Source organism: Nycticebus coucang, chromosome 5, assembly GCF_027406575.1.
Source record: "Nycticebus coucang isolate mNycCou1 chromosome 5, mNycCou1.pri, whole genome shotgun sequence".
NCBI classification, from domain to species: Eukaryota; Metazoa; Chordata; class Mammalia; order Primates; family Lorisidae; genus Nycticebus; species Nycticebus coucang.
This window is the reverse complement of record NC_069784.1, coordinates 132635942-132661501: the sequence shown is the minus strand read 5'-3', so window position 1 is coordinate 132661501 and position 25560 is coordinate 132635942. Positions and strand designations below refer to the sequence as shown.

The 25560-nt window shown below is 48.0% G+C and overlaps 1 protein-coding gene across 2 annotated transcripts in view; it reads right to left on the bottom strand.

The window, feature by feature from the left end:
• Positions 1-25560, bottom strand: part of ZDHHC14 (zinc finger DHHC-type palmitoyltransferase 14) — a 262390-nt gene that overhangs the window by 22894 nt on the left and 213936 nt on the right. For both annotated transcript variants that reach the window (XM_053591335.1, XM_053591336.1), the window contains exons 4-7: positions 20251-20388; positions 16788-16836; positions 3396-3498; positions 2149-2258 (exon numbers count right to left, since the gene is read on the bottom strand). In XM_053591335.1, coding sequence (XP_053447310.1) covers positions 2149-2258; positions 3396-3498; positions 16788-16836; positions 20251-20388 — 400 coding nt within the window. The remainder of the gene's footprint in view (positions 1-2148; positions 2259-3395; positions 3499-16787; positions 16837-20250; positions 20389-25560) is intronic.

Genomic DNA, 25560 nt, shown 5'->3' with positions numbered 1-25560 from the left:
GGCAAGCATCATCCCTCTCCTCTGCCTGGGGTCTGTGAGCAGAGTGCAGGGGAGGAGGCCCATGGCCCAAACCCTGGAGCGTGTAAAATAATTAACTGGGGTGCTGCTGGGCTGAGGTGGCTTCCAGGGCCCTGGGTTCCTCAGCACAGATGTTTTAGGCAATCATAAACCACTGCCACCCTCTTGCTTGGCTGTCCCCAGAATGCTCCAACCAGGCTCTTGTTCAGCTGTAGCCAGGAGAGGGTAGGGGCTCGGGGTGGGGGTCTTTCTTTGCCTGGCTCCGTGTTCACCCTATAAAAGTTTCTCTGGAGCTCCTTCAGTGGACCCCACACTGGTTGAGACCTGGGGCTGCCAGATACCAGAGCCAGAATTGCTGTAAATAAACCCTTTAATATTTTAACGTACCTCAGTTTACCTTTTCCCCCTAGTTTACCTTCTAACAAATGATTCAAGCAGTTCTGAGGAGAGGGACATTCCTGAGAAATGACCCACCCACAGGAACCTGCATTTGGGGAAGAATACAGTCCAAACTCAACCAAGACAGCACATTTAATCCAGTTGTGGAAGAAGCCATTTTGGTGGTGACCAGGTTTGGTCTACAAACAATAAACAGCAGTGCTATGGGCAAATCAAGGACTTGGAGACGTGGAAAGAGATCTGGACAGAAGGCAAGACTCCTAACCTCCCACCCAAGACGTAGACGGGCAGCGCAGTCCTCCACTGTCACACTCCTTCCCCCCACAGCCTGCTTCCTGGCCGGCCCCACTGGCCACAAACATGTCAGCAGAAACAACTAACTTGTGAAAAATCATGAGAGATTTTCTGGCATAAAGAGCCCCAAGAAGGCTCCTGGGGTGAGCCTGGATCTCCCCTCAAGAGGCGCTGGCACCTGCCCAGGCAGGCCTGACTCCAGGGTCCTTGTCTGCCCCTTCCTGCCACTCCTCCACGGAGGAAGCCTCCGAGCAGCAGGTCCCCGGAGGTCCCCATTTCAGGAGGGTCATGGCATACTGGGCTCCCAACTTTCTGGGCCAAAGCTGGAAATTATGGATTTCTAGTGGAATATAGGCTTGGACCTTTTCTTCATTACTTTTACTTCCCTAATGAGGGTTCACTGTGTAGCAGAGTTTGCGTTCCGTGAGCACATGTCAGTAAGAGCATGGAAACGCTTTCTGGAGCCTTGAGTTGCTCTGTCATATCTGCCCGTTTGGTTGCTCAATAAACATCTGTCAATGATGGTTTGATGAATCTGTTGGACATATTCTGTGTGGGTGGAACTCACAAGTAATCAAAAGCTGAGTGTACTCTGAACTTGTCCGACCCCGCCTGGAGGCGGCAGCACCCATTGCTACCGGTGGATGGTCTGGCCCTGAGTCCCGACTGGCTGGCATTTCCTAGCTGAGTGATCTTGGGCACATTATTTAAAGTCTGTGCCTCGGTTTCCCCATCCATAAAATGAGCTATGACAGTCCCTACCTCATAGGCACAGAGTGAGCTTTCAAATAGTTAATACCCTGTTTCCCCGAAAATAAGACAGTGTCTTATTTTAAGGTGTGCTCCCAAAGATGCGCTAGGTCTTATTTTCTGGGGATGTCTTATATTTCCTGTAAGTAGGTCTTATTTTCGGAGGATGTCTTATTTTCGTGGAAACGGGGTACATGTAAAGAACTTAGAGCAGAGCTCATAGGAGCTAAGTAGCTTCAGCTATTACCATTATTAATATTATCCTCATTGTTATCATTACTGCGACCTCAGCCACTTGAGTCCACGTGGATCTCTCTCTATGAACAATTTTAGCATGTATATTCCGTACAAATCGGCTGTCAGCACTTATTTCTATGGGTTTTCTCATTGCTTCCTTCCCACACATGTGTCCTGGCTTCCTCCCTGCTCCCCGCAGACGCTCACCATTGTGTAATGATTAACACCGTCACATGCTTAGGTTTTCCTCTTTTGAGGTTTAGGAGATTCCCCCCCGATTGGACATAAATTCAGTTGAAGACTAAAACACTGTGACATGGCACCGGATCTCTGTTTCACGAAGGCTGCGTCTACATGGCACAGAGCCGTCAGCTAGGGGTGGGGACCACCTGCTCCCTGGTGGGGCCTGTGCCAGCACAGCTAAGGCACCTGCTGCCTCCTGGCCCTTACCTGGGGGAGATGGGCCCACACAGGGCGACACAGCAATTTGTGAAGATATTTCCATAGCTGTAGGGGTTGTAATTTTCTTTACCTCTTTTATTTGACCAAGATCCTTTAATCTGAAAGAAAAAAAAAGAGTCAATGACGTACACTATCGTTCATACCAACACTGTTGTGTGGGCCAGCTGGACCACGAGAAGCTCGTAAAGAATGCAAACAATCTTTATTCATTCACCAAAGGAGACCAAGGTACTTTTCTCAAGGAAAATAGGCATTTACTTCAAACTTGGAAATATCCCAAATCAGTGGGTTAGATTAGGGAAAAGAGTAAGACTCCCTGGAGATGATAATCTTTTATTTGTGCCACATGGTACAGAAAGGCCATCTCACATAAGCCAGCAGAGATTTTTTTCATACTCATATTTAGTGGCCTAAACAGTCATTAAGCAAATGGGAGCAGAAAAAAGTTAACGTGGCTCCCCTAATCGCCAGTTTACAGGCTGTAAGAATTTATCCTTGCAGTGTTGCCAAAATAGCCTGTTTTTTCCTTTTGTTAAGTCATATACATATAGATTATGGATAGATTTATGCATTTGTGGGTTTTGCCGATTCTACTATTCATGTTACCAAATACAAATAACTGTATTAACATTCTGTATGACACACGTCTTATCACTACTCATTTATTCAAGCTTTTGTTTCAGGTAACTGACCTATACTGAGACATTTAATTCATATAAGTATACAGACTTATGTCAAAATCTAAGCATTAAGAGCAAAGAAATATCTTCCAAATCATGTTTCCTGTTTTTATATCTCTTCTCCATCTCCACTGAATATAGGTAATACGTTATATAACCCTGGAGAGTAAGTTGAACTTCGGGGCTGGGCAATTTCCTCCAAAAACTAAACAGAGCCATTAAATATGAGAGGTCGACTTAAATGCTCACTCCAAGATGTCAGCCTGCACTGGTCTTCGTTAGGGGAAGTGTGACCATTGCTCACAGAATCTGTCTGGCCAGTCCTGGCATTGAACTGACAGACCTGGTCAGAAAAGAAGGGGAACAAGAAGAGAAGCAGAGCCTCCCGGCTGAGAAACCTGCGGAAGGGCCCATGGAAATGCCTCCACGGCAGCCCCGCGTGCCCAAGGCTCCCCTCTGAACGGGCACGGGCAGGCGCAGACCCCACCCCCCCCATCCTTCCCCCCCCACTGCCAAGCGCCAGACAGCACGTGCCCTGCTCCATCAGGAACTTACGTCTTCATTCGTCGTCTGGTTGGAGCTGATCAAGTAGGTGTGGAAACCTGAGAGACCAACGATGGACCAGACGGAAAAGAAGCAGACCACGGCCTCCAGCACGGTGACGCGAGTCAAGGGGCAAACAGGGCGGGAAGGACCTCGGCCTCCTGGCCTCTCTCTAGCCCGGCGAGGCTGCCCACTCTCTCATGGGTGTCCTCTCCAGCAGGGGGGACCTTCTCCAGGGCAGGAAGAAGGTGTCACATTCCCCCCTGAGGAGCAGCACCTGTGCCTATAATGATGGGGGGGGCTCCCTGAGCATCACCTGTCCCCTTCCCACAGGGGACACTGCCTCAGGATCAGGAGTGTTTTCACTTAGGGGACCTTTCCTCAGCCCTTCAGCCAATCCCTGCCAGGTCAGGCCTCTCAGATGCCCCACTTGTTCCTCCAAATCCCCCACCCAGGAGAGCACAGACCGGGTGGCAGCCCACGTGGAGTCACGTCAGTCACTGGTTTGAAAGCCACAGTACATGGATCCAGGAGTGACGAGGTGACCAGGGGGAAGACATTGGGACGACTGGGGCTTGAGAGTCTGGATAGGCTGGACAGGAAAGGCAAGGGACAGAATAATGGAAGAGGAGGTGACACACAGAAGGGAAACAGGAAACAGTAGAGGGTAAAAAAGAATAAGAAACGGAACCCAGAGGATTATTCACGTAACACACGAAGAAGTGAATGTCAATCTCAGAAATACTTATGTGGCACCTGCAGTTTACAGTCCAGGTAGAACGATGGGAAGTGAAAACACACAAACACTCATGCTATAAACATATAAAACCTGGCATCCCCACTCTGTAAGATTCCCGTGTAACAAACCCCACTTGTGCCCCTAAGTCTATTGAATTAAAAAAAAAAGTCTTGGGTTGTGATGCTCTTTAAATGTCTTTCTTGAATTATTTGAATCTTCTCTATCGGTGATGATTTTTGTCTGCTTATCTATCATTAACAACAAGGAGTATGTTAAACTAACAATATATGACCTGAAAGTGGGGAAGAACTCAGGATTGTAAGTGGCTCCTGCTGGTTTACTGGGCACTGCAGCTTCTGCAATGCCACCTACACTCCCACTGCCATCAGGAGGTGGTGTGACCAGTGGATGTGGAATTATAAAAGTTTATAGCAATAACAAAAAAATGCAGCTTTCTATATTACTATCTCATGTGCTTTAGATAGATGTTCTAACAGCAGAATGCAGTGCCACTGTTAGCAGGTGGCTGTGTCCCAGTGACATGAACCCAAGGCAGGATTGCAGGATTCCAGGCTCCAGCTGACACTTTCCATGATAGGACTTACGGAATCACCATAATTCATAACAATAGCTGCATTGCTGACGATATGTCAGGTGCTGTTTCAGAGGCTTAGGGGGACTCACTCAATGCTCAGAGCAACCCAGGGAGAAGTGTGACTCCCAGGTAAGAGGGAAACTGACACAGAAAGCGGTAAAGTAATTTGCTTGGAAAACAGCAGAACCAGGAGTTAATGCTGGAAGGCTGTTCTACCAGGATGACAGAAGCCTTGGACAGGTCCCTGTCCTAATCCTCGCTGAGGGGCAGGTGGCCCTCACCTGACCCCAACCTCTGCCAAGGGGACGGGGGATGGGATGCTGCTCGTTAGGGATTCGTGACCCTGCAGCAGCTGAACTGGTCCACTCCCTTTCAGATCCACTCACACTGAGATAGAACTATCCCAACATGGCTCGGCGCCCGTACTCAGTAGTTAGGGGCTGGCAGGTTTGAACTTGGCCCAGGCCAGCTGAACAACAATGAAAACTACAACAGCAACAAACAAAAAGCTGGGCATTATGGCAGGCGTCTGTAGTCCCAGCTACTTGGGAGGCTGAGGCAAGAGAATCGCTTAAGCCCAAGAGTTTGAGGTTGTTGTGAGCTGTGATGCCACGGTACCGAGAGCAACATAATGAGACCCTGTCTCAAAACAAACAAACAAACCCCCCCAAAACTGTCCTAACACACATTTCCTTACTGACCCAATGGCTAGATGTTGAAAATATGTAAGCCACAAGGTCAAGAAATAGAAATTTCTTTCAAATGTATTAAAATTCATTTACTGATTTTTTTAAAAAAAGAAAAATGAGAGGAAACCATCCAACTCTACTGGGACTAAATTACTAAGCAGTTGGACTTTGGTTTATTACGTTGTGGGTGGGTTTTCAATGATGGCAGCGACGGCTGCCAGCCTCTGTCTGCCCCCCCACTAGCTTCCACTAAGACAGTGAGCCCCCGTTGTGGTGGAGGGGGTTCGAATTCCCTGTAGCTCCTAGCCAAGAGGTTGCACACCAAGGTACTTTCCGTCTGGGGACTCGGAAAGGGCTTTGAAAAGTGCTTCTCTGCACACACCCCTCCTGAGAGTTTCTGCTTAATCCCAGAGTGCTGTTTTGGCCCTTCCTATGCACCCAGACTCCCCAGGGGCAGGACCTGCTCCCTGCCCTGAGTGGTGGGCTCTGTTTGCACCAGAAGATAAGCAAGGGGTCAAGGCTGTGCAGGATGTGGAAATACTGCCCAGCAGATGGGTAGGACATTTCAGTATTCAGAGAATCATAAAAGATGAGCGATCATAGAACCATGTCTCCAGGGTCTTTTTTTTTTTTTTTTGTAGAGACAGAGTCTCACTTTATGGCCCTCGGTAGAGTGCCGTGGTGTCACACAGCTCACAGCAACCTCCAACTCCTGGGCTTAGGCGATTCTCCTGCCTCAGCCTCCCGAGTAGCTGGGACTACAGGCGCCCGCCACAACGCCCGGCTATTTTTTTGTTGCAGTTTGGCCGGGGCTGGGTTTGAACCCACCACCCTCGGTATATGGGGCCGGCGCCCTACTCACTGAGCCACAGGCGCCGCCCGTCTCTAGGGTCTTGAACCTTTTTGAGTTCCCACTTTTTACTCAGAAAAAAATGCACACAATTTTAAATAATTGTGCATTATTTAAATGCACAATTTAAATACAATTTTAAATAATAATTTCAGGAGTTTTTAAAACTCCCCTGAAGTCCTTCCCTGGATATGCCCTGATTTATTCTAATCCCTTCATTTTACAGTTATAAAACCAAGGCCTAGAGAGGCCAAACCACTTAGAAGAGCTCACGCAGCAGTACATGTCAGAACAGAACCAGAGCCTGCTCTCTGGACTAGGACCTTTCTCAAGGCCTCAAGGTACGGCAGTGTCACGTCACACTTCACGAGTCTTTATGGACTTTGTGGACTTCAGTGTTCATGGTGGCAAGGCTGAGACTGCCTGTGACCTTGGACCTTATCTTCAGCCCATGGCCTCACCCATAGTGAAGAACCACTGAGACTGCCTGTGACCTTGGACCTTGTCTTCAGCCCATGGCTTTACCCATAGTGAAGAACCTCTAGTGAAGAGGCTCCACCCATAGTGAAGATTGCTCTCTGTCAATCTTCTCCCCACATTCTAGGAACCAGGCTGGCGATGAAAATACTTTGTGCCAACTGCCAGATCCAAATAATGTTTGAGAACTGCTGGAATAGAATAGTAAGTAGTGTTGGGTCATTCTACTAAACACAAATGTTTGGAAAAAATAAAGTTAGAACTGCCACCCCACTTGGCCCTTCTAATCAAACTCACACCAAATATACCAATTTACGTGGTAAGTTACCGTGTCAAACGTAAGGAATAAGATATAAAGGTATTAGAGGAAAATCAAGGCACTATTTATACAACTTTGGAGTGAGTGTATAAGGCACTAACCTAGGAGCCACGTAGTATAAGACTTTTATATTGTGTTCACTAATAAGTTAAATATTTATATATAAAAAAGCAAAGTTAAAAAGTAATGGCAGATTGGAAGACAGATATTGGCAAAGGATATTTAAAAGATTATTATTGTAGAGAATAAGTGAAGAATTCCTGTATGTTCATGGAAAAAGAGCAAACAGCCCAACTGACACATGGACAAAGGGTGTGAATTGGCATGCTGTGATAAGAAAAAAAAAGGCCAACAAACATGATGATTAGCCACAATTTCCACCTATGAAATTGGCAAAAATATGTGTGCCTGATAAATGCAAGACATCTGATTCGGCTTCAGGTTCTCAGACTGATAATATCCAGGTTGCATAGGTGTGGGGGACCCAGGAGGGTAAGTTAGTGCAATCTCTTTAGAAAACCCGTCTATTAATATTAGGTTCATACTTAGGTCATTAAGTATGAAGTGTCTTATTTCCTTAAGTACTAAGTTGGTATCTGGGACATTTCACTTTGAGCCTTCTTGTTTTATTTTGATTGTGAAGATACAACCTCATTCTTCCAAATGCATATTTTGGTTTATGATTATCTTTCAAAAAAAATTTTAGAGCAATTTTTGTGAAACTGTGGATAAGTCAAAAAATTGTGTTATTTTTGAATATGAGTTCTATTATGGAACCAGCACAACACAGACAGCTTGAAATATCAATGGAGTGTTTGGGAAGGATGTGGCTAATGAACGCACAGCATGGATAGTTCTGTTATGGGATTTGAATCTTGAAAATGAGCCGCACAGATGACCTGAGACCAAGGTGGATAACGATGAACTGAACGCTGCAGTGGAAGCAAATCCATCTTATCCAAAGCAGCAAGGTTTGATGTTACTGTTCCGACAATATTGAATCGTTTAAAATGAATTGCCAAGGTCAAGAAGCTGAATAGATGGGTTCTTCAATGAATTAAATAAGTGTCAGGAGAGAAATCATCTCAAAGCTTGCCTTTCTTTGCTGTCACAACATAGAGGCAAATCATTTCCTTGCCGTATCGTTTACATGGTGAGAAATGGATTCTTTTTGACAATCACAAGTATTCAGCACAATGGCTTGATGAAGATGAAGTGCTGAAACACAGTCCAAAACCAAATAGTCATCCAAACAGGCTAATGGTGTCTGTCTGGTGGTCTGGCACTGGTACTGGCCACCACAGCTTCATGAAACCCGGTCAGTACATTACAGTGGGTGTCTACTGCAACCAGCTGGAGGAAGTGACGATGGCTGCAATTAAACAGCTGAGTGGTCAGTAGAGACAGGCCAATCCTCATGCAGGACAACACTTGTCGTATGGATACTGCTCGTGTAAGCTGGACTTGGAAACTCTTTGTCATCCCTTATATTCACCAGAACTTGCACCAACTGACGGCCACTTCTTCCAGGCTTGGACCACTTCTTGCAAGGAGAAATATTCAATTCTCAACAACTATGGAAAACACCTTTCGTGATTTTATCTCCACTAACTCTCCAGGCTTCTTTGGTGCTGGTGTACACAAGCTACTGTGAAGATGGCAAAACGGTGTTGATAGTTTAAGTGCATATTTTGATTAGTTGTATTTATTCTTGCTTGAGATATAATAAATGAAACTTTTGATTTGAGATCAGACATTTCATATTTAACAACCTAATATTTTAAATATGTGTAACTTTCAACTCAGCTTTCACATCTAGTTGTTAGTCCTATAGAAACACTAACATTTGTGGGCATACAAGAAAATTCACCAGTTTCTTTTTGAGCAGTAAAAAAAATAATAAATCTAAATGTCCATCAATAGAATAAACTATAGTTCATCTACACTCTGGAATTCTATAAAGTTGTCTAAAAAGAATGAGGTAGAGCTATACATTGTCTGTATGTTGTCACAAAAAATATCTCCAGGAAATATTTAAAAATCAAATTATAGGACAATGTAAAGAGAAGGGTCCTTTTTAGGTACCAGCCATTTCAGACTATATATTAACACACAGGTATGCATGCACGCGGATGGGTCCCGCTCCGGAAGGACACGTGGAACTGATCAGGATTCCTATAGAATAACGGAGGAAGAGTCAAGAGCAATACTTACTTTTTTCCTTTCCCCCCACTTTTTTTCTGAGACAGAGACTCACTCTGTCACTCAGGTTAAAGTGCCATGGCCTCATCCTAGCTCACAGCAACCTTAAACTCCTGGGCTCAAGTAATTCCCTGGCCTCAACCTCCCAAGTATCTGGGACTACAGGTGCCCACCACTTCACCTGGCTAATTTTTTTTTTTTTTTTTGCAGTTTTTGGCTGAGGCTGGGTTTGAACCCACCACCTACAGCATATGGGGCTGGTGCCTTATTCCTTTGAGCCACAGATGCTGCCCACCTGGCTAATTTTTGTGGAGATGGGGTCTTGCTGTATCTCAGGTTGGTCTCAAGCTTCTGGACTCAAGTGATCCTCCCAACTCAGCCTTCCAAAGTGCTAGGATTACAGATGTGGCTCCCCTTTTCACTTCTCACTGTTTCTGACTATTTGGAACTCATCACCACGAGAATGCGTTCTTATATTACTTGGGTGATTTTAAAAACCAAACAACCTCCTCCCTGCTTTGTGATCTTGTGAGATACAGTCTGGTGTTTATCCTTCATGCCACTCCCCCACCAGACTGGTTAGGGGCAGGAGAAAGTGTCTCAGTCCCCCTCAGGGAAGACAGTATCTGGTGATGTGGGCATTTGGCTCCTGTCTTGGCAACACTATTGAGCAGGCACTGCAGACATCACTCAAATGTCTCGGCACAGGTGCAGCTGTGAGCAGCACTAAGGACACTTGTCCCACTTATTTCTGCGGTCCCTCCGAGAGAGCTAGGGAGGGCAGATGACCAAAGGCCTGACTTTGTTATCTGCCCATTGTGGTATTCTTTCTGTGGGCACTTGGGGCAACTCCAAGCTTTCTAACAAATTCCATTAAAACATATGAAGCCTATTAGGCCACTGTGACATTCAAGTAAGTGGATACAAATTGGGGATATTTCTGTCACAGTCTCCATCTCAGTGATGTAGAATCAATCACTGTTTGATTTATCAGCCACAGAAAACCCTTCTCTTTTTGGGAGCGCTGAACAATAAGACACGATTGAAGTGAAGTGACTGTAACCCCATAATCAGATCCTAATGCTACTTTACATCAAAATGACTGATGATCAGCGTTTCCCTCTTGGAGTCTTCCTCCAGGCCCGGGCCCTCTGGCTTCCCCAGCACGTGTTCCCGAGGGTTTCCCCTCTGAGAACCTGAGATGTCTTTGAGGAGGGACAGCTGTGCAGCTTCCCACGTGGTAATGTTTTCTAGGAGGTTGCAACATTCTCATTGCCAAGCACCCGATTCTGTTTCCCCTTCCCTCATACGTGCAGGTAACTACGCAGAGAATCCTGAAGTTACTGTAGGCTGACGGACAGACCAACACTAACGTGTGTGACCTTTTAGGTAAACACATCTCAGACAGCTCAGATTCCTCTCCCCTGCTGGTGTGGCCTTCTTTCTTCAGGGCCCCCCTCAGTGGCTCCCTCTCCCCCTTCCCCATCCCTCCCCAGGCTCTGATCCCACTGCCCTGTTAGCCCCTCTGAGCAGTCCCTTTGTCACGATTCCCCCCTTAGGGGCCTTTCCTCTGCAAATGTCTCTTCCTCACTATTCACTCTGCTGTGTTCTCTGATGCAAGATAAATAACAACAAAACCATAAAGTCCAGCTATAATGATGTCTTTCACCTGCCAGGGGACAAAGGGACCCTATCTCCTTCACCCCATCAGGTTGTAGCCATCACAGCCACCTCCCATTGCCTGGTCTCTAACTGCACCCACATGCTCACATGATCAAGGGCAGGCAGGTGACTAGGAGCCCTGCCCCTTCCTGACACTCAGCTTCTGGCAGGCAGCTGCCAGCTCACGTGGAAGGGACAGGCAGGACGCTGGGCCTGGCCCTACCGATGCCCACTGTCTCCTAACACTCCCCAACACCCACCTCTGGGCTGTGGGCGCTGCCTGGGAGCCCTGCCCCATCTGCTGGAGTCCTGCAGGGTGGGTACACTCTGTCCTGATCTCCCTGCAGGATGCACAGCTTCCTTCTGTCCCTCCCCCCCAGGCCGTCTGTGCACTTCTCACCCACTGAGACTCATTCTGCTCAAGTAAGGACAGTGACAGCACAGATCTCTGCACCCACAAAAGTTCGCAGAGTAGTAGAGTCGGTGCCTCTGTGCTGCTGTCTCATCTCCAGCCCCCACCCCGGCCCAACTCGGTCCTTTGGACTGAATGGGCCTCAAGGACCTGGGTGGGTCATTGCAGACCTGGCCTCCCCAGCAGGTTTTGCTCATGGTGGGTGTTCAGTAAAGTGATTTTGCAGGAAAGAGTTGCTAAGTGGATTTCCTTTGTTTGAACCTGCCAGGCTGTGTGGACACAGGTTCAGTCTTGTCCTTTCTGGAGAAGACTCTCTGTTGGTCTCCCTCCCTGGGGAAGGTGGGGTGGGGGCTCTTCAGAGTCCATAGTACAGGGCAGCCAACCTACTGCCCACTGACCCCCAGAGGCCTCTCCCCACTGCCTCTGCTGCTCTGATCCAAAGATAGAGGCAGTGGGGAGGAATGAGGGGGGAGGGAGGACTGGCTGTGGACTCTGAGCCAGAGTGCTCCCTCCAAGCTTGTATCCATGTGGCCCAGCACCATACCCTGTCCCCTCCCCACCTGCAGGCTGAGGGTACAGACTTGGAAGGAGTCTGCTGAGCATTGAAAGGAGCCAAACTCTGCCCACGGCCCCTCACGTGGGTCCATCCGTCCATCGCCCCCACCCCTCCGTCTCCTTCTCTGCCCTGCTCCACCCCCCTAGCTGGCCACACGCCAGACCCCCAAGCCTGGGCTTGCTTACAGTAGCAACTGGTCAATTCCTTTCTCCTAAAATCCTGCTTGGCTTTATGTGGGCCTGATGAAGTGCTTTTAGTTTATCAGCATGTTCATCATTTAAATTGATATTTCTGCTAAGGTATCTTGGCTGGCTGCTGATCGGCCATTTTAGTTTCTAATCCATCTCACTTCACCTACATCACTTTTAGTTGGATATTTTACAGAGTAAATCTTCTGTAAGAATCCTATGCCTGTGCCCTTATTTCTTATTAAAATATTTTTAAAGCATGGTCAGTTTAGATATGAGGCCACCAAATACAGTGAAATCTCCATAGCTGACCACCTCCTTACATTGACCGGACATGCACCACACATACGTTCTGGTATGGTAGGGCTAGTTCCTTATAGTGACCACTTCTGTGTGTTGACCCACTTGTTACAGTCCCTTGGGTGGTCAACTTACAGATATGCTACTGTGTTTGAAAGTACAGGTTATTGTCTTGCCTGAGAACACATTGCAGAGGTCACCTCAAAGGTCACGTTAGACTTTAATCCTGCATCAGGTAATCCAGCCAGGAAATCTCCTTGAGCTCTAAAGACTCGGGACTTCATACATTCTTGCTCTAGACAGACTTCAGGTCTAGAGAGCAGGAGTTGTGGGCAGCTCTGCCATCAGCCATGACTGTGTCACAGACCAGACTGGGCCATCATAAACTGACCACCTCAACAGACTCCCAAACTCTCAGGGTCTCAGCAGTGTCAGAGAACTAGAGGGCTAGGGTGCTGCACTTCTCTCATTCAAGGCTTTGCCCGCCGCACTGGCAAGCAGGACCATCCGCCTTCGGGGCACCCCTGTCGCTGGGACACTGCTGCTTCCCCAGCCCAGGCCATTTCTGGACAGCCCCAGTGCTTGGCACGCTCTTTCTCAGTGAGCTGAAGGCTGTGCCACACATGCTCGCACCAGCTAGCCCCCTGGCACCTTGAGAACCACACAGGTGTCCAGGGTAAAGGTGGGCACCCCAAACACTCCACCGGCATGGGACCCAGCCTTGCTTAGCTCTTGGCCCGCTAAAAACTGGAACTGGAACTAATGTTTTTCAAAAACCCATGATAACCCAGGAGAACCTAAAGCATCCTTCTTCCAAAATACAAACTTAGGATGAATCACCAGAGTGACTGATTCATCATTGTCGGCCTGGGCTTGCAACCTCAGGTGCAAGCCCAGGCCAACCAGCCTACCATACCAGACCCATGGAAGGAGGAATTCTTCTCCAAAGCACACTGTAGGGACAGAGAACTCTCAGCAATCACACCATCACTGGGGGAGGGGCGTTAGGGGCACCATAAGAAATTTGTATGTACTTTGTAATTTAACAACCCGGCACCTTACTTTTGAGCCTGGGTATGTCTGGTGTTCCTGAAATTGACCACTGCTTCAGAAAAGGATTGAGAAGCTCAGAGCTGGGGCACAGCCCAGACTGCTCCCCTTTCTCCCCACCAGGGTGGTTCTGCCCGCCTATTCTTCTTGCCCTCACTTCTCTCCAGGAGAGAGATGGGCGGTTCTTTCGGAGCCAGAGCATCTTTTATGTTGCCTTCAGCTTTAGGTCACCTTTTTCCAGGTATTGGCCCAGCATGACAGAAATGGAGGCCCCGCTGAGCCAAGCAGACTAAACAGTGAGAGGGAGGCTATGACCGTGGCTCCCCTGGAAGCTGCGACATTCTAGTCACAGTCCCCACCTGTGCTCTGGGAGGAGATATGTAATATCTACATCCAGCTCTGTCTCTATAAATACAGATGCACACACGTAACATATATACACAGACATGTGCGCATGTGAGAGATTAAAACATGTACACGTGTGCGTGCCTGGGAGGGATTTAAAGATACACACACACACAGAGCCTTATAGATGACCTGGAGTCTACTAGGTAGAAAACTCTACCCTCCTTTTCTTTTTCTGCCCTTTCTGTTATTTGAGGAGATAAAAATTGATGGATTAAAAATCGCACACTTACCCACATCTATAAGGATAGATAGATAGGTGCACATATATTTTAATCCATCAATTTTTATCCTCTAGATCAGTGGTTCTCAACCTTCCCAATGCCATGATGTATCTTCATTGTTACAAAGGGGTTGCGACCCACAGGTTGAGAACCATTGCTCTACATCAACTGAAAGGTAGACTGAAGTGGCCTGGGCTGCTAGTCAGCTTCCTGGACAGGTATAGACAGAAATGCTCTCCAATCCACCTGCACGTGAGCTCCTCCCACCTGAAGGCCTGGAGTGGGCAGAATGCTGGCCTCCCTGAAGATGTCCACAGCCCTGTTTCCCAGCTCCTGTGAATACATTACCTTATATGACACAGGGAACTTGCCGGGCTGATGAAGGTTATGGATCATGAGATGGGGAGATTATCTTGAATTGTCAGGATAGGGTCAATCTTTAAAAGCAAAGAAGCTTCTTGGCTGTGGTTAGAGAAACGGGGTGGGAGAAGAGGCAGGAGAGATGAGACTCAGAGCACAGGAGGGACTTGGCCCCTGTTCTGGCTGCTCTGAGGATGAAGGGAGCCCGGCGCAGAGATTCCAGAGGCCACTAGAAGCTGAGCACAGCCCCTGCCCATAGGCAGCAAGGAAGTTGGGACCTCAGTCCTCCTACACTCCTTGAAGGGTCAACAATCTTAATGAGCCTGGAGGGGACTCAGGTGCAAGCCCAGGCCAACCAGCCGACCAGCCTTGATTTCAGGCCATGGGGCTAGAGCAGAGGTAGCACGGAGCCTGTTGGGCCTCCACCCACAGGACTGTGTGGTTCTGGTGTTTTACTGGCTAAGGAAGCTGATGCTGTGACAGGCCCCTGGCCTGGAGGTGTAGCATCCGGCAGGTGTCCGGCGGTGTCCGGCTGAGGAGCCTTCCATGTGATCAGAGCAGGCACGGCCACCAAGCTCCCACGAGGGCACCCTGCACCCCCAGGCCAGGGCCAGGAAGGGCAATGCCTGGCACTGGACAGGTGACAACACTGTTTGAAAGACAGCGGCTGAGATTTTTCAAACTCTTGACCTGAGAATGATTTTAGGGTGAAGTGATGTTTGCTTTGCCCTGAATAAATCAGAGCGCCTCTCCTCTTCCCTTCCCTTCCCACTGCTGGTTCTCTGCAGTCAGCACTCACTCTCCCCTGCGCACCCTGCTCTGTTCCCTCCTGGGGAAGTGCTCCCCATTCTGTAGACTCTAAGCACAGCCAAACCATGACCATGAGCACACATGTGTGTTCTGGAAGAAGGTTCTGGCAAGTCCACCCATCGCATACACTGTCACACAAAGAAGCGTCTTTGAAATCCACACCAGGAAGCTGCGTTTGGAGTTGAGTTTCCCATAACCGACTTGGTCAGCTCATTGCTGGCAAGTAGAGACTGGCTGACTATTGCAGGTCAAAAATCTGAGACATAAAAGGGTTTAAAAATGGGCCTCAGAATTAATTGCAGTGGAGCAGGCATCAGAAGACAATCACCCTGGTCCTCCCTTGACAGTCCTTCCTTCCACGATCAGATCCGTGAGTCGGGAGATCTGCCGGGAGGTCCATGAAGACCCAGACGCAACAAAGCTGCTCCGTGCATCTTCTCTGTGCTCTCCCAAAACGTGGTGCTCTGAGGACACACAACAGCAGATGCCTGCGGGCCAGGACACGAAGTAGCTGAAATGACCCAGGCTTCGAGGCCAGCCTTCCTCAGCGGGGAGGAGGCAATCCCTTCTCTGGTATCTGTGTCTGAAATGCACACCGGCGTCCAGAACGCAGTCTTGGGGAGGCACTAGTGCCAGGACAGGGGAGGAGATGGCCGAGGCTGCTGCGTCCTTGGGGCTTCACTTCAGCTAGCAGCTCAGTTCTGAGGCACATTTATAAAACTTAGTATGACCAGCATGTTTTCTTGATGCAATTGATTCCCTGAAAGACTCAGACAAGTATTTCTTCAGGAAAGAGGGCAAGGCTTAAATGAAGAGGAAGGAAACTGGGCCTGCAAGCGCAGGTCAGCAGGTCCCCGCAGCTGACTCCACACCAATCAGCGCACAACCTGGGGGCCCTGGGGAGGGAGCAGGAGCCCATTCGAGCACTTGATGGGAGAACATTTTCTTTGCAGATGCAGCACGTTATGATACAGGCCCCTATATACTGTTGGGAGGATAGAAAATCATTCTTAATCTAAATGACTAGAGATGGACTGTCTGTAATCCACTCGGGATTATAAAAAATGTGTCTGACCCTGGAAATAACATGGGTTGTCTGTACTTGACAAAGGAATGCCAACTGCAACCCCACGCAGAATCTATGCAGAGGGCTCTGAAGACTCCCCTGGTGACACCATACCAGGAGGTCGCAGTGCACAGGGGCATCCGTAAGCGTTCTGTACAGACCAGCTGCCCCACGTCAGCTGGAGCTCACAGCCCTGCTTCTCCCCAAGCCAACCTGACTGGAGGCAGATCCCTGCCGGTTTCTGGGGTGGGTGGGAAATCACGCCAGGCTCCCTCGCTAAAGAGCACCTTAATCTAGATGAGGCTGAGTCACTCAAGATTCAAGTACTCAGATGCTACTACTCAGGCAAGAGAAAATGGGGGAGTCCTCTGGATGCTTTGCAGAATGAAAAAGAATAAGGTTTATGAGAATAGAAGCCAAGGCAGCGGAGGAGGGGATGAGAGTGTGGAAGGCCGGCCAGGGACTTAACAGTGAGCGCGGTGGGACCACAAAAAGGATATCTCGCAGGACTGTCCTTAAGGGCGTTTAGGAATCCTGTTTGCTGTGAACCTGTGGGGATGAAACCAAAATTTAGTATTCAGGCACTCACTCCTGGAGATAAACAGCCTTCATGCTGAAAGCTCTGTCATCTACGTAAAAATAATAGATGCCTAAAGATCAATTAAATAATTACATTTTGGAAGTGCTATGACACTCACTTTACTGATGGAGACTGAGATTTCACTCAAGACTTTCACTAAGAAAATGGCAGACTCATAATTAGGCCCAACATCTGCAGATATTTTTTTCAATAAAAGCAGATGGAAGTCTGCATACTTTCCCATAAATTATAGTTCTGATTACTTCTTTGTTTTCCTTATTTTAATAAGAAAACAGAAACTGTATGCTGTTTTTTTCTCTCCTGTTTTCTCAAAATTTGTTAACTTTTGACCCTGGAAGTTCTTAAACTAGGCTACACATAAAGACTTCTTTCTCTGAGTAAACAAACTCAAAGCAGAAGTTTATTATCGTTTGGGTTTAAGACATTTTAATATGAGCTGTCTGTTCCAGAAAACATTTCTTTGGGGGCTTGAGTAAAGAAACAGCTGACAAAAAGCATAGGCATCATACTTGTAAAAATAAAAGCTGAGACAGAGGAGGTCTTCAGGCTCCCACCGTGGGGTACCAATGTTGGGTCCCTCTGTGCTTCAAGGGCCACAATCCAGCCCACGTGTGGCAATGGAATGAGTAGGGAGGACCGTTATGACAGCGGATGCTCTGCATCCCTGTGGGGTCCCCAGCGCTGGCGTGGCTGCACCACGGCAGTTCCTGCAGGCTGTGACCGGCTTCCATCCCCATGTTCCCACCATGGGAAGGTGAAGAGTGGGTTGGCTTCCTATTCTTCCTGTGCCTACTGCCCCCGGGGCTGTGAGGCGGGACAAAGGACGTGGAGAGGAAAGGCAGGGAGAGCTAATGACGACAGACAGGAGCTTCGGGCCCTTCTGCCACCTCTGCCCGCCGCAGGGCATGGCTAGCAAGCACACACACACACTGCAGTTCCTGGGGCGAGCACGGCCCTGAGGCAAGAGGAGGGGCCGAAAGGAACTCTTCCTTCTCCACTGAACCCCAGTGTGTGGCTTGCCTGGCTCCCCTCTTCTATAGGGAAATCTAGACTTCCCCTTTCCAGGAATCTTCACGTTCCCCCAGAGTGCTCCCCGCAACCCCTCCCCGAGCTCATGACCTGGCAGAGAGGCCCCAGGTGACAGCTCTCTGCCTTTGGCTCATGCCAATCTCAGTGGGAGAACGGCAGCCACAGAAACCCGGAAACACTGTGGCCTTCCCCATTGAGAGCAAGTCAGGTGGGGGCTCCTGGGGTTATGGGGCACAGGGGTGCACAACAGGGGGAAAGAAAAGCTTCATTCACTTTTGCCAAAAATGCTCAGATATCTCGCAGGTACATTCTTAGTCCTTTTTTTGGTAGATTAGATTAGCAATATGTAAACTATAGTAAACTACAGGGTGAGTGAAACTTCAGTGAAGGTGAGTCTTGTGGACTGTACCCTAACTCTGGTGGCAGGTGGCAGACTTTACCATGTGGGTGCGGTGTGAGTATGAGTGTGAGTGTGTGATGTGAATGTGTGTGAGTGTGAGCATGTGTGTGAGTCTGTGAGTGGTGAGCACACGTGTGTGTCCCCTGGGTCTGTGGGTCCCACTTAGCAGTGAAAACCAGCCCCTGCTGTCCACGTGCAGGGGCAAGGCCGTCAGTCTAGTGGGATAAGGGTATGGAAGCATTTTGAAGTTGTAAAGGTGAACTTATTTTTCTTCTCATTGTGTCCACAATTGACTCTTTGACAATAACACAAAGCTAGGTGTTCTCTCTGCTTCTTCCATGTATTAATACATAGATGGGACCCTGGCCACATTTTTGCCCTCCTGGGACTCTGAAAATGGAGGGGAATTGCCCCTACAGAGCCACCACCTGCATCACCCCGGCTAGGGTAGAGATGATTGGTCACCATCATCTTCTTGTAAGCCCACCTAGTTATGGCTCTCAAACATATTCAGGGTGGCCATAAAGTTCATGTGCAATTTAAATTTTAAAACTGCACATGAACTTTATGGCCACCCTGTGTTACAAATTTGTGTCACATTTGGATAAGAGATTATAGTCAGAAAGAATGGGAACTGGGATTTATTATAAAATACCTGTGAACATTTGGGACAGTCCATTTACTGTTCAAATTTGATTAGTATTCAAAAAGAACTCATGTGAAACATACCACCCACTTCTCCCAGACTTTCTGTGAGCCCCACAGAAAGAGAAGGGGAGGAGAATGTGGGCCCACGGCCTGAGCACACTGCTGTGCTCAGCACTGTCACGGTGGGAGAGAGAAGGTTGTGCTCAGATACCGCCAGGAACTCTCCAGAAAGAGGCCGTGCACTTGCTCATGGGTGGTTATATATCAGGAATGTGGATGAGAGGCAAGGCTGGCCTTTAATGTCACTAATGGCACTGTAATGGAAGTCTAAAGGCTTAAATTTATAGTTCAAAGCAAATTAACCTCCTTCTTTTCACTCCTTATTGTAGGGAAGTGAACGACCAGGAGATAAAAGAATTTCCAAGTGTGACCTTGAGAACAGACGGTGAAAAAAAATGCCATCTGCTTAGGCAAATATATATTAAAATCATTTACATCCAAATCTAATTTTAAATAAAGTTGCTTCCTTTATATATCAGGGGCCATTTACACATGTTCTAGCAGATAATTAAACATCTTGTCATATGTAAGTTTTTCATATACAGGCAGTCCCTGAATTATGAACCAGATCGCTTCTATAGGTTTATTTTTAAGTTGAATTTGTATGTAAATTGGAAAAGGTGCGTTTACCTATGACCTGTAATAGCCTCCGTTTGTAAGTGAGAGTTGCATGTAAGTCCGATGTTTGTAACTCAGGAACTTACGATAATGTCCTCTGTTTGTAAGTCCAAGTTGTATGTAAATTAGATCTTTGTAACTCAGGGTCTGCCTGTATGTAGATTTGTGTGCAATAAAGCCCAGTTTCTGTCCCCAGACATTTGTTTTGTGGGGGAGTGACTGCTCCCATGTACAGAGGTATCATGTTAAGAAAAAAGCTCCATTGTTCAATGGTATCACTGTGGCCTGCTGTCCTTGTGTAAAACATGGGGATGAATCTTCCCGGGGATCCCTCATCAGGAGAGAAAGTGAAGTCACATAGGTTGGAGTAGGGATGAGTAACAAGAGAAAAGTCCCACAGGGCAAAAACATGACCCAAGAGTGTTGCAGGGGACAGGGATAGGCGGGGAAAGACAGAGGTGGGAGGGAGTGGAGCAGATGAGGAGGGCACAGGGAGAAAGAAGGGAAAAAAGAGAGCCCGAAATGACCAAAATATTAAATCAAAATTAAATCAGAAAATCAAAGTCAAATGGTTACATACGGAGTCTGGTTGCGCCAGCATACTTACGAAGGATGACGTGGGTGATAACGAATGCAAATATAAAGACTGTCAGAAAAGACAGAGATAAAATAAACATATAAAAAAATCTGTAGTTTCTTTTCCCCACACAGTTGCCTACCCAGGGACAGTGGTGATCAAACCGTTCTGAAATGAGAGGCAGAAAAAAAAGAAGTGGAAATCAATTAATAAAATGTCTTTTTACGTGACAGAGTCCGACCCCTCCCACCCAAACTCTGAAAATACAACAAAACGGTATCATACTATGTATTTTGCAAATTAACCACTCGAGGAAGTGCTTAACATCAAGACATTTCAAGAACACAATTATTCTTCCTACAAAACTTAGCTGTTTTAAAAAGACCAAGTGTATCCATTGTTCTCAAATAGTAATTTAAAGAAATTTACTTTAAAAGATCCCCCTCTGGGTGGCGCCTGTGGCTCAAAGGAGTAGGGTGCCAGCCCCACATACCAGAGGTGGTGGGTTCAAACCCAGCCCCAGCCAAAAACTGCAAAAAAAAAAAAAAATCCCCCTCTTTTGTAAAAGAAACCTCCTGGCATTCACTGAACAACCTTCCCTTAAGATGGCACCAACACTGCCTGGTGGTGAGTGCTGGCCGGGGCTGGGCTGGACCTGGTATTGGTGATTAGCCTTGCACAGTAAATGGCCATAGAGAGAGGGCACAGGATCTGGGATGGGACGGAGGACAATCCTTTGTTCTCCCATCCCCCCAGTTACAACTGTGTAACAGACATTAATCACATGTACTAATACATTTGGCCTCAAAATATTCCTCCAAGGAATATTTTGGTATTATTCTATTTTACAGAAGAGCGAACTGAGGCTTAGAGAGATGGGAGACAGCTGCACGGGGCTGTACAGCTCTGAGGCAAGGGAACTAGAACTTGGGCCTGGTCATTCCACCTCCCACTGCACACGCTCCTCAGGCACTTTCTAAAGTGACAGAGCCCTGGGTCTGAGCAACGCCACACTGCTGCATCATGGTACCCCAAGGGCAAACCCAAGGACCTTGCATGAAGTCTGTAATGCCTTCGTTATTTGCTCATCCCTCGCAAGTAATGGCAAAGTGCTTCTCTTTCCCACTCAGCTGATCTTTGACTCAGAACAGTCTTATAATCACCCACATACACCGGACTTCCCACCCGCCGCTGGGAAGGACAATCCTGGGCGTCCGACTTAGCTTTGTGCTCAGGCTCTTTGCCAAGCTCTTTCTACCCAGGTTTCATATTTATCTATCTATACACGCTTTAGGAACACACAGTGAGGGCTACATGGGGTGTGACTATATAAACAGAACATTATGAAGTCAGGCGAGGCTGTCAGATTCACAAATTTCTGGCCTCCTGTTTTTATGTCCAAGCTTGTTTGTTGAAAAGGGCACAGGGACACCTGCATAGTGGTGGCGGAGGAATTGAGTCGCAAGAGAATCACTGTGGTCTGCAAGTAGTATTAGCAAGAAGTAACGAGTCTGAGCAGAGGGCTGGGAGACATCTTAGAGCTCACTGGCCTGGTGACAAGCTGATGGCCTGTCACATGCTGACACTAACATGTGCGGTCAGCCACACAGGGCTGGGGAGAGGGATGAGCAGGTGGAGCACAGAGCATTTTTTAGGGCAATGGAAATACTCTGTATGACACTATAATGATAGTGTGTGTCATGACGTATTTGCCCACGGCCATAGAAGATACCATGTCACCCATGGACTTTGGATGATGGTCAGTGTCCAGGCAGGCTCATCATTTGTATCAAACGCACCCCTCTGGTGCGGGCGTTGACAGTGAGGGAGCGGGGGATGAATGGGAACTCTGTACCTTCCTCTCAATTTTGCTATGAACCTAAAACGGCTCTAATAAATTCTTTAAATATTAAAAACAAACCTCATTTCCCCAACGCACTGATCTGCACAGTCTGTGCAATGAGGGGCTACACAAAAAAGTACAGAGAGAGAAAAAAATCTGAATCGGCCAGATTTTCCTAAGACTTCGAGGCTATCATTTCGAGAAACCGCTTTTCTTCTTATGACTATAAAATAGAGGCTGAAAGAGGGGACAAAGGATGAAAGCCGCGAGAGGCTGAGATCTCGGATTCTGACTGCAAAGCTGATCTCTGGATCCCGTGTGAGCCCCCTGCAGGTGGCTTCCACAGTGCAGGTGGCTTAGAAAGTCTAGGAACAGCTCAACCGCAATTCTGTGCTTTCCTGATGGAAGCAGACTGACTGCAGAGTGAAAGGCCCAGGCGCCGTGGGGAGACCACTGCTCCTGGAGCTGGGGAGACTTCTCAGGGGTGGTGGGGATTCATAGCTCTCCACCAGCCCCAAGCTGAAAGCAGTGTCTAGGTGGGGATTTGTCTTACCAAATGTTTTTTCTGGGTGACAAAATTCCCAATAAAAATGTAGGTTCACTGAGGGACTCGCATTGAATGTTTTTCATGTCCTCTGTTTAGTTTGGTGGATTTATGGTGCTGAGTCTAAGGGCTCAGTGGGCATCTCCATGGAGTCAGCACGTGCCAGGGTCTCCTGGTCTCAGTGCCTAAGCCTGGTGACCAGCTGTGTCCAGCCTATGCCTCCTCTCTCCCCCACACTGCCACACTGCGTCTTCTCATTCCAAGACCTAAATGCCAACTCTACGTGGATGACACCAAAATGCTGCCTCCTGCCTCCAGCAATAGACCACTGCCGTGAGGCCTGACTGGCCCTCAGCCTCCATTCACCTTCAGAGACTTCCCGTCCTCCCACCCAAAGAGGTGCCTCAGGCCCCCCCTCTGGCTGGTTGCTCAAGCCAGAACCCCAGGTATCACTCTAGCCCCTGTTCCTTTTTTCACCCCCACATACAATCCATGAGCAGATGGGTCCCATCAGCTCTAGCCCAGCTTCCTTTAAAATCAGTTGCTGTGACGCAGAGATGCCCCCACAGTTCTAGTTCAAGTGCTGGGGATCTGATCCCCAATGCGACGGTGTTGAGAGGTGGGCCTTTACAAGGTGATTAGGTCATGAGGACTCTGCCCTTGTGAATGGACTAAAGCCGATACTGAGGGAGGGTTCCCGATACAGGATGATTCACCCCCCAACTCTCCTACATTGCCCGCCCTCTCTCTCTCTCTCGCCTTCTGCCTTCTGTGATAGCACAGCAAGAAGTCCCCCACCAATGCGGCCCCTTAACCTTGGACTTTCTGGCTCCAGGACTGTAAGAAATAAATTCCTTTTCTTTATAAATCACCCAGTCTCAAATATTCTCTTATAGCAGCCCAAAATGGACTAAGACATCATCCTGTTTGTCTTTAGCTTATTTTTGTCTGCCAACCCCACTCTAAGCATGATAAATATTTGTCAGTTGACCGAATACATTCTCATACCACCAAGAACGATTCTGCGAGCATGCTGCTCAAGGTCACACCGGTGATGCACGGCACAGCTAGGGCGGGGGCCCAGCACGCTCAGAGCCCCAGCTCATGACTCCTCAATCCCATGCTGCCTTTCTTGAGGGTTGTCCCTGCACCCTCAGTCCCTGAAATACTGAGAAGAAACAGGAACAACCACATAAGAGTCCACGGTTTCAAAGAATTCCTTATCTTATTTGGTGAGGAAACTTTTTGTACTCTAAAATATTCCTCAGATCCCAGGAATGAACTCCTAATAGACCTAAGTTAGCTTCTAAATCAGTCAGCTCTGTCACCATCATTGGTCACATTCTTCCTTTATAGGTCAAGGATGAAAACAGGCCACAGACACACAGTGGAGGCCTCGCAGGGTGGCGTGTCTGGTCCTGGGTGGGAGGAGCAGCAGGCAACTCCGGAGTTGCGGGGTGGGGGTGGGGTGTCCCATGGGGAAGCTCACGGTACTGGGCTTCCAGGGAAGAAGACTGGGCAGGACCTGGGGCACCAGCAGAGCTGGACACAGCACAAGTGCTGCCACTGACACATGCTAGAGCTCCTGGGACTCACGTGGACACATCTGAGAAGTCTCAAACAGCCTTAAGACAGTATCATTTGTATATTTTCTGTGTTGCAAAGTTGAATGGGTATCGTGTGTCCTTGGGGTGGCAGGGGTGGGGTGCATGTGATGGGAGTTCCTCACAAACAACTTTGCATCACCCACTCCCTGTCCCCTTTTTGGCTTTTAACAACCTGCTGGTAACAAAGGCCAAATGAAGCTCACAGCCAAGGTTACATGGGTCTGAGTCTTTGGGGCAGCTGTCCTTACTTTGGCTCAAGAGAATTTTTCCATCATATTTTGTGCAACAGCCCCTTCCTTTTATGCTGACGGTGTATGTGTATACCGCAGTATTTCTGGGGGATTCCTTTCCAAGAATGGGGAGCTTTTCCTTAAACGAAGGCTGTTCAACGGAGCGCCATGCGTGTGTGTGTGTGTGTGTGTGTGTGTGTGTGTGTTGGCTAGAAAACCCGTTCCTCTGCCCTGCGAGAGACTGAGCTAGCCAGCGGGGGCACCCACCCCAGCCATCTGGCAGCAGCACGCTGCCCCGTGAGGATATGTGGATGGTCATCCTTTCTTGCCACGTGACCCAGGGGAGAGGCATCATTTCCAGTCATCCTATAAGCGCCAGCATCTAAGTGCCTGGCACAAAGCAGATCATAAATATACATTAAGTAAAAGAAGAAATGTCTTTAATCGCCTTTAGTAGGCTTACCAGTGATCATGCTCCTGGTTACTGGGAGAAGGCTCTGGAGAACAATTTCAGAACATAAGATTTCAGGCATGCTGTGATTTCAGCATGACCACAGGGAAAGCTGGGGTCTGGGATGTCTGAATACATTCAAAGAAGGCAAGAGATTGACTAGAGGCTAAAAGAACTGATGGCTGTTGTATCAGCCGTGGGCATCAATCAGCTCACGGTGGGAGGCAGACGTGGTTTTCTTTTAAGCTCCAGAGCGTGCCAGTGAGAGCCCCAGAGGACAGTGGAACATAAGTCACCTGTCATCAGATGCTCAGTGGGGAAAGAAGGGACCATTCCAGTGGAGGGTGGGGACACAGTTTAGGAAAAGGAGCTGTGGTCTTATTTTGTTAACCTAAAACTTGAAATAATAAGGAAATATTTATTGTTAATGATTGGAGAAGTGTCGTTTTATTTAGCCTGGTGGCAGCCCTAAGAGGTAGGTGCCTTTATCTGTCTGCCTTTTACTGACGAGGAAACCTATGAGCAGGGTGAGGAGACGCGGCCCACCCCGACTGGGTCCCCCGCACCTCTCCTCTGATTACAGGGATACTTAGCTTCCCGGAGAGAGTGAATATGAAAAAAGAGGACTAAAAGATAAGGAGAAACAAAGAAGTATTAAAATGCAA